The 9,157-nt window shown below is 44.0% G+C and overlaps 1 protein-coding gene across 1 annotated transcript in view; it reads right to left on the reverse strand.

Moving 5' to 3' along the window:
- Positions 1-7,061: 7,061 nt before the first annotated feature.
- The window catches only part of Cdc123 (cell division cycle 123), a 45,510-nt gene continuing 43,414 nt past the window's right edge, over positions 7,062-9,157 (reverse strand). The window contains exons 12-13 of the mRNA XM_005354860.3: positions 7,896-8,033; positions 7,062-7,339 (exon numbers count right to left, since the gene is read on the reverse strand). Of these exons, the coding sequence (XP_005354917.1) occupies positions 7,313-7,339; positions 7,896-8,033 (165 nt within the window). The 3' untranslated portion in view covers positions 7,062-7,312. The remainder of the gene's footprint in view (positions 7,340-7,895; positions 8,034-9,157) is intronic.

Below are 9,157 nucleotides of genomic sequence, written 5' to 3' on the forward strand. Positions count from 1 at the left end.
TTCCTTTACTAAATGGTTCCATTTTCATTTTTTTTACATTTTTTAAAGATTTTTTATTTGTTATGTATACAGTGTTCTACCTGCATGTATGCCTGCATGCAAGAAGAGGGTGCCAGATCTCATTATGGATGGTTGTGAACCACCATGTGAGTGCTGGGAATTGAGCTCAGGACCTCTGGAAGAGCAGCCAGTGCTCTTAACTGCTGATCCATCTCTCCAGACCTCTTTCCCATTCTTAAAGGAATAAAATCACATTTGTATACACTTCTCATTTCTATGACAAAATATCTGAGACAAACAAAAGGAGGAAAACTTATTTTGACTCAGAGTTTAAGAAGTTCCAGTCTATGTTTGCTGGGCCCTGTGATTTTGGGTCTGCGGCCCATCTCTGCAGAAGTGCATGGTGGAGGATCTCCATTTACCTTGTGTTCTGCAGTGTTAACCTCTGAAATGAAACATTTCTATCCTGCAGGGAGGATTGTTAAGACTAGGAAGTAAAATAACTGACAAGTCCCAGGAAGTCCCTGAAACTTGGGCTCCACTAGGCTCCTCCCCCCACTAGGTTATAGACACAGAAGATTGCTGGGGAAAGAAGGGATTCTTTGACCTGCTAAGATGCCTTTGTACCTTGTAGTCTTTCATCCTATCTATCAACTTATTGCCCATCTCGTCCTCTTTTTTTTTTTTTTTTTTTTTTTTTTTTTTTTTTTTTTTTTTTTAGTTTTTTGAGACAGGGTTTCTCTGTAGCTTTGGAGCCTGTCCTGGCACTAGCTTTTGAAGACCAGTCTGGCCTAGAACTCACAGAGATCCACCTGTCTCTGAGCCATGATATCTCAGAGACAGCCTCCTCCTAACCCATCACCCTGTTTTCCAGATAGGAATCAGAAAAGCAATTCAGGGACAAAAGTCAGATTACGCTTAAACTTAATGCGCATCTCACTTCAGAATGAAATCCCAACATCTAACCCTGGGAGGACCTGGTTTTGTTCATTTCTTCTCTCACTTACTGTGCTCTTCTCTCTGAGTTGTGTCTCTTCTACCCTTTTAGGGTTGTCATCTTCTATGCATGCTCTTGTGTGGAGGTGTGTGTGTGTGTGTGTGTGTGTGTGTGTGTGCGCCCACACGTGCATGCACCCATGTGTACCCATGAAATCAGGGGAGGATGTAGACATCCTTACTCTACTGTATCCATCACACCACTCTCCACCTTATGCCTTGAGACAGTGTCTCTCACAGTACCTAGCACTCAGCTAGCAACCTACAAGCCCCCGGTAATCCTCCTGTCTCCACGTCTACACAGCACTGGGGTGAGAGTTGCATGCCACCATGCTAGCTCTTCACATAAACACTGGGGATTCAAACTCAATTCCTCACGCTCACAAAGCAAGCACTTTACCTACTACACCCTCCTCCCCAGCTCCTTATACAAAGTTCTTGTGGCTGCTTTCAGCTCCACTCCAGCCAGAGTACCCCTTCTTCACAAGTTCCTCTTCTCATCAATGTCAGTATCTATCCATTGATCTCCACTAGTGTTCCCTGTTTATCACTATCTCAGCTATCTACTTGTTTGTTTTAGCTGGGTTCATGCAGGCAGGGACATGCAAGCAGTGAGCCTGTCACCTAAAAGTTCTAGATCCAAGAAATATTTGTTGAATGATTCAGGCCCTGGGATAGTACACAGAACTTAATACTCTATCTCCGCTTGTTTTTTCAGCTTATTTTTATTCACAAGTGTTGCTTTATTTTAGATTGCTCTGATTAAAGGAAGTCACATGTGAAAGAATTATTTCTCTACTTTAGATTCATTGCCCGGCTCCATAACATGAAACATGTAGCCACTTTGACTACTACTTCCCTACAATGCCCTACACGCTTTCTTCTCAGACTCTTCTCAGTGCGTGCACAGCATGTCTGATGATGAATGAAGTGGTTAATCACTGTGTGGTCTACTTTTATAACACGCCAATCAAAACTGTTCTTCATAAGCCATGACATCCATGTTAATACTGAAATTTTATTTTTAAAATGTCTAAATACAGCTCTGCTACTGCCCAAGATCAACCTGGTTAACTGTAAACACAAAACCACATTGTCCTCTAAAGAGCTCACACGGCTCTTGATTTCTCCACTTACTTTTTTTCTTTAATTCCTCGTTCTTTGATTCCTTCATTCAGATATGTGTGCAGCCAATCTGTACTTATGTTAATCTTTTTTGTTTGTTTGCTTTCTGAGAAAAGGTTTCACTGTGTAGCCCTGGTGTCCTGGAACTCTCTCTCTGTAGACCAGGCTGGCCTCAGACTCACAGAGATCAACTTGCCTCTGATTCCTGAGTGATAGGATTAAAAGCATGTGCCACCACCACCTGCCATTTTGTTTTGTTGCTTTACAGAAGCTTTTCAGTTTCAGGAGGTCCCATTTATTAATTGTTTCTCTCAGTGTCTGTGCTGCTGGGGTTCTATTTAGGAAGTGGTCTCCTGTGCCAACATGTTCAAGTGTACTTTATACTTTCTCTTCTATGAGGTTCAGTGTGGCTGGCTTTATGCTGAGGTCTTTGATCCATTTGGACTTGAGAACTCTCTTATTTAGACAAAGGGGGAGATGCTGTGGAAACTCCTTCAGCCAATAGCCTGTAATATATTGGTGTGTTCTCTTGTACTATAAATGCAGATGTAAAACTTACACAGTCTCTCTCTCTCTACTAGGCTGCTGGATTCAGTTCCTGTTCCCCACTCATGCAGAGGACAGTGATCTGTGAGTCTACCCCTAAACAAAGAACCCTTTATTATACTCAATTCTGAGCTAGTGTGGGATTACTTTATAGCATTTATCTACAAGGAGAGGAGGACAAAATGTACGTTATTTCGAACCCTGGCTCTGCACAAGTAAGGGAATTATTGACACTCGATAAATCCTGGTAGAATGTCAAAATGAGCCTGTCAACATATTTTCTGAGAGTCAATATACTGTACAGGTGACAAGGGTGTTGGCATTCTCAAGGGTTAAGGACTCCTAAACCCTAGAGCCAATACCATGCTCTTAATACAAGGTATTTCAAATCAAAGAACTGAGCCCTGGTACTTGTCACATATTTGGTCACATTCCAAATTACCAGGAGTCTTGGCAAAGAAAGATATAATAACTGATAAATGATAGTTATAGTAGATTTGCTAGAACAAGCTAGAATGTTACATCAGCAATTTTACTTATTACCATAGAGGTTGCATAAGTTGCTCCCAGAGTTGCCAATGTCACAGTGTAAACATCTATCTGCACTACATGTGTGCTGCTTGCCCTTTTGGGATCCCTTCAGAGGGCAGGGGTGAACCCCCAAAGCCCTAATACCAAATGCTATACAGCCAATGGATGATAAATCATGCATTCTTTGGCAACTTGAGATATGTAATATTATAGTAGATACCTCTCTGGCTTTGTGTATGCATTGGCATTGCCTGTGGAAAGAGCCTCCACTGTTATTAAGGTCCTCAAATTGGCTAGTCGTGGGGGTATCCTGGGCCATATAAACTGACAATGGCCCTGTCTATGTGTCACAACAATTTACTGATTTTTGTGTGTTCTTGGCAGATTTCCCATATGACAGAAATCCCCTACAATCCCCAGGGACAGGCCATAGTGAAAAGAGCAAACCGGACCCTTAAAGTTCTTGGCCTGAATAATACCACCAGAAGCAGAGAGATCCTCATCTTGCTTTGGTGGAGGTCCTTTTCCACATTAGTTTCCTGTGATTTGAAAATAAAGCCCAGCCTACAAACACTATACTGCCTGCCACAGAACACCCCCTGCCACTGGGACAGTGGGGGGATTTTATATCCCTCCAATGGCAACCCCCAGACCCCCTATTGACCCAAGGGTGAGATATGTTTGCATCTTACTTAAGGGTGCCACCACTCCATGAGAAGACCTCCCAGAGATATTTGTCCTGCTACAGACCAGGAAACCTTGCCCAAGGAAGAAGCTACGGATGGGTGATGTATATTGCTCTTTATAGTGCTGTTTGCTCTGCATCTGTGGAGGATTTGTAGGCCCTTGTCCCACTACCTCTATTCTTTTGCCCATGGCTATTGAATCTCCTGTATACCCAGTTTTGTTCACTTCTAATGTTAGTTTGGGGTTGTTTTTCACGGATCTAGTAACTGCACATAGAAAACTGGAAGGCATATGGTCCATGAAAGAAATACTCGGCTTCACTATAAATGTGTCCCTCAGTCCCTGTATAAAGTTAGATAGCATGACCATGGGAGACTTTCATGGCAACCTTACTAACAGAACCAAGAAGCTTGGAGTTTCTTGCCCCACTCACTTATTACAAACACCCATTAGTTCCTCCAACAACATCCTGGCCACCTTTGCCTCGATGTTCAGCAGTGTCCAGACTGCCCACTTTTGTAGGGCTCCCCATCTCGGGGGAACATTGCCAGCCTGTTTTCTCCTCTAGATTAGGAGGAGATTATCCAGTACAACTCGGTATGTGGAAGCTCACTGTACTTGGTGTCTTCTACCTTACTCTGCATATTCTCAGAGATCCCATACATTTTCTATCTGACCCCATCATGGGCAACTGGGACTTATGTGGCCCCTCTAATTGTCATGATCTGCACCCTTTAACACTCCTAAAGGTCTTTTTAACAGGATCTACTTCCATAGAAATTATACGGGTCAATAGACAGGAAGAAGTGCTGTAAATGTGATACAAAATACTGAATTAACTGAAGGCCACCCCAGTCTGTGTCCAACCCCCTTCTTTCTAGTAACTAATGCTTCCAGTGTCAGAGATCTCCTCAATTGCTCTCTCAAGATGAGCTCCCGATAGCATGCTGGCTGGGATACTCACAGGCAGACATCCTAATGAGCCAGCAGCCATCTGGGTGCCCATTGTCAGTGCTACCCACTTCTACACCATTACCATTATGACTCAAATCCAATTAGAGGAGGAGGCTAGGACAAAAGGAGACTTTGGAATTATGGCTGCTGTCATTGTGACCATTGTGCTGGGGCCATTGTGCTGGGAGTGGGAGGGGTGGTAGCGGGAACAGTGCCACTAACACAAATGGCCACTACGGCAGAAACCTTAAATCAAGTAGTTGCTAAGTCTGTTGAGGTTCTACATGCTCAAGAGATAATTAATCAACATCCTTATCAGGCTAAACATGTATTACAACAACAAATTGATCTTTTGGCTGAGGAATTGACTTTGATAAAGGATACGTCGTCGTTAGTGTCTGAACCCTGATACCAAACGATTTGTCTCACCCCCTACAAGGTTTTCAATACTTCCTCAAAAAGATTCTGATTGACACAATACATAAAAGGGACCTGGTCATATAAGTTCCTCAATTACTCCATATTACTTTGGGAACAAGTTCATTGACTAAACATGACTAGGAAACCACACATGTCCTTAGAGACTGAATTTTTGATGAGTATATGTAACAATTTAAAAAGACTTTTTGATCCCTCCTGGATCCTTATATGTTTTGCTTGGGTGTGTGTGGGGGGGGGAGGGTAGTACTGCTAATTCTTCTGTTTTAAATGTCTCCTACAGCAAAATTGCCAACAAAAGGTGGCCAAGGCAACTCTCCAGGTACTAATGGCTCAGACACTCAAGACAAGCCCTCCTGGAGAGGTAATGCAAGGCTTACTGAGATTCAAAAGGTATCTGACCCACCACCCTGACAGCTCACCAGGATTAGTGCTCTTCAAGGACTGGTGGTCAAGGCTGGACAAGAGTCTGTTTGGCAGCCTGACTTAAGACAGACACAGTTCATTATGCTGAGTCCTCCTGAGGTGGGGACAAGAAGGCCAGGGTGAAGCACCCTAGCTCCCACTGAGCATGTCCTGTAAAAATAATAAAGGATGGATATGTGGCATGACTGAGCCTTAATGGCCTGAGAGCCAGCCAGCCTAGGCCGATATTAAGAGCATGTGCAGTAGATATTTCCTATAAGCCGGCCTGGGTCTGCCAGAGAGCCCTGACAACATCAGCCGAGTCTGACAAGTAATGATGTGGACCTGTGGACAGTGGCCACATCACCTCAGCAGATGCCAGCTCAGCGGATTCCCCCCCACCCCCGACACACACACCAAGCAAGGTAGGGGCATATAAGGCTTACCCCTTCCTGAAATAAACTGAGCTTTGTTTCAACACATTCCTGGGGCCTATGTCATTGGCTCTGCATCTACTTTGCCTGGCCCCCAAGAGACACCTTCTAGGACCCTGCCATATTTTATTGTATATGTGTGTGTGTGTGTTCATGGTGTGTGTGAGTAAATGAACATCAGAGGCTACTCTCAGGAGTCAGTTTTCTCCTTCCACCATGACATCCAGGGATCAAGCTTAGGTCGGCAGGCTTCTGAGCCTTTGCCCGCTGAGCTACCAGCCCATATTTCCTTACTTCTTCAATTAATATTTTAGGTCAGTACACAAATTATTGCGTTTCAGCACGGCATCACCATTCATCTGTATCACTATGTTTTGTTCTGCCCCTGCCCTCCCCCCTCACACTGGTCCCTTGCTTTCCCTCAGTACTCACTGTGCTTTCCCTTTGCATGACACCCACTACCCTCTCCCTTTGCACACCCACTACCCTCTCCCTTTGCACACCCACTACCCTCTCCCTTTGCACACCCACTACCCTCTCCCTTTGCACACCTACGACCCTCTCCCTTTGCACAACACCCACTACCCTCTCCCTTTGCACAACACCCATTACCCTCTCCCTTTGCACACCCACCACCCTCTCCCTTTGCACACCCACTACCCTCTCCCTTTGCACGACACCTACGACCCTCTCCCTTTGCACACCTACGACCCTCTCCCTTTGCACACCTACGACCCTCTCCCTTTGCACGACACCCACTACCCTCTCCCTTTGCATGACACCTACGACCCTCTCCCTTCCCACGTCATTTAAGCTCTCTTCTTCCCTCTCAGGATCTCTTACTATTTCTGTAAAGCATAATTCTGACCACCTACCTGACAGGTATAAAAATGGAAATGAAAGAAATATAGATAAATCTGAACAGACTGAGCTAGAGAGCAAGTATTTCATAGAAAGTGATTTTATTATCAGAACAGTATGCTTCCTTATGTTTAAGATCTATTTATTATGTTATTGTTTTTTTACAAATACCAAAGTTCCTCCATCTTTTCCCAAGTGAATCTGCATGAGTATAAACACGGATGATTTTGCATACTGCCCACTCCATCCCCAGCTGTTAGGATCACTGGAGGTTGTGTTCTGCGCCGTCTCCTAGAGTAGCTGTTTCCCTCTTCTACTCAGTCACAAAGCAGCACTCAGTCATCCTCTTGCTCGTTTCTTTTCTGTCAAAGGAAACCAAGAATGTGTTGAAGAAGCACATTCTAACCAGGCTATCTGCCCAGCCAAGGTCACTGTTTCTATCAGAAAGTGTAATTTCCTGGAGATCTTCACAAAAGATGTGGCTGAAATTATGGAAAAAGCATGCTTTAACTAATTTGATAAGCTGGCTTATTACCTGGTTCCTGGATGACAACCCTCAGGCATCTGAATACTTTCTTCTCTTTCTTACATGGATACACACACTCCAACAAAGAAACACACATATTCACAATCACCATGTAGCAGAGGAGACATGATCTTTGAGCCCCATGACAACATACATACTTAAAGCTAGCAGTATGCAAATTTTTCAAATGAGTAAGTGTCATAAAAGTGTATTCTGCCATTCTAACTGACAAGTTATCCCGTCACCTTGTAGTTCCTATTTCCTTACAAAGCAGCCTAATTCTTTCATTGTGGTCCTTTAATCCATAATAAAAAGCCCAGGTGGTCCAGGACTGAAAGGACGTGCCACAAAACACACTTGAATCCCAGCACATGAACTTCCATATACTGTACCAGTTTAAGGAAATCTATGAGCTTGTAAGCGTCTTCCCCAGTGGAGAGGTCCACGAAGTCCTTGGGCAGTCGGTAGCTCAGGTAGGGACTGGGCTGCACTGTGACTTCACTGTTTGTGCAGCGGAAGGCTGGAGAATCCTTTATAAAGAAAAAACAGCAAAGTCTGTCATTTTGTTTTTCGGTCGACTTTCTAAACTTAAAAACAACAGTAGCACAATTTCAATGCTATTGTTCTCTTCTGTACTAGAGAAGGAAGAAAGCAAGACTCTAAAGTAAGAGAAGGTACCAGAATTTAAGATACTTCTACATGGTTACTAGAAAGTGAACAGAAAGTCTTTCAAAGTAGCATTCCATTTAGAGCTGGGCGGGTCTCTAAGAGCTGCCTGTATACAACACTGTGTGTGGTGGAGATGCTCCTGAGCAGGACAGAGCACAGTGTTAGTCTTTAGGCCCAACAATATCATACAGGCCAGAACTCTGTGCTATGATCACTTTTACAGGTGTACGGTTGGGAGGTATGCTCTTGCAAGTACTCTGCCCTTGGGGAAGTACCTTGCCCTTCACAGTGAGGGCAAATGAATACTCTGAATTCCATACTTTTTTATACTCCTCTTTGATCATCTGCCATTGCACCATCTATGTGAACTGCAACTCATTCTTTAGTACACTTGGTCAAGTCTTGTGTATAATATGGACATGTTGCCTTGTGCCAAAAAGGACTCCAGAGACAGAAGGCCTTGGCTATGGACTTCCCAGGTGGCAGATATGTAGGTGAGGATGGCTGATGTCCAGCAGAGGAAGACAAGACGGGAACTTAGACAAGACGGGTTGCCTGCTTGAGGATGAGTGGGAGGTATTTAATTGAGCAAAGGCAATGTATCTGTAGCTATCAATATAACTCTTCCCCTCCCAGCAACCATTTGCTTTGTCTCTAGTTCCTCAGGCAAGCAAGTTTAAGGGTAGAAAAAGGTAATGCAAATTTGTTGAAAGAAAGGTTAGCTATGAAGATGGGAAAAGGGAAGAATGAAGCTGAGTAAATAAATGTGGTTAAAGAAAAAAACAATTAAGATGGTAGCTACATGAACTTTGCTGGACTCCAACAGACAGGAGTAGACAAGAAGAGGGTGAAAAACACAACACGCTAAGTTCAACAGAGAGCTCAAGGCTTAGGAGGGCAGGCAAGGGTGAGCTCAAGGCTTAGGAGGGCAGGCAAGGGTGAGCTCAAGGCTTAGGAGGGCAGGCAGGGGTGAGCTCAAGGCTTA

Source organism: Microtus ochrogaster, chromosome 16, assembly GCF_000317375.1.
Source record: "Microtus ochrogaster isolate Prairie Vole_2 chromosome 16, MicOch1.0, whole genome shotgun sequence".
Lineage (NCBI taxonomy): Eukaryota > Metazoa > Chordata > Mammalia > Rodentia > Cricetidae > Microtus > Microtus ochrogaster.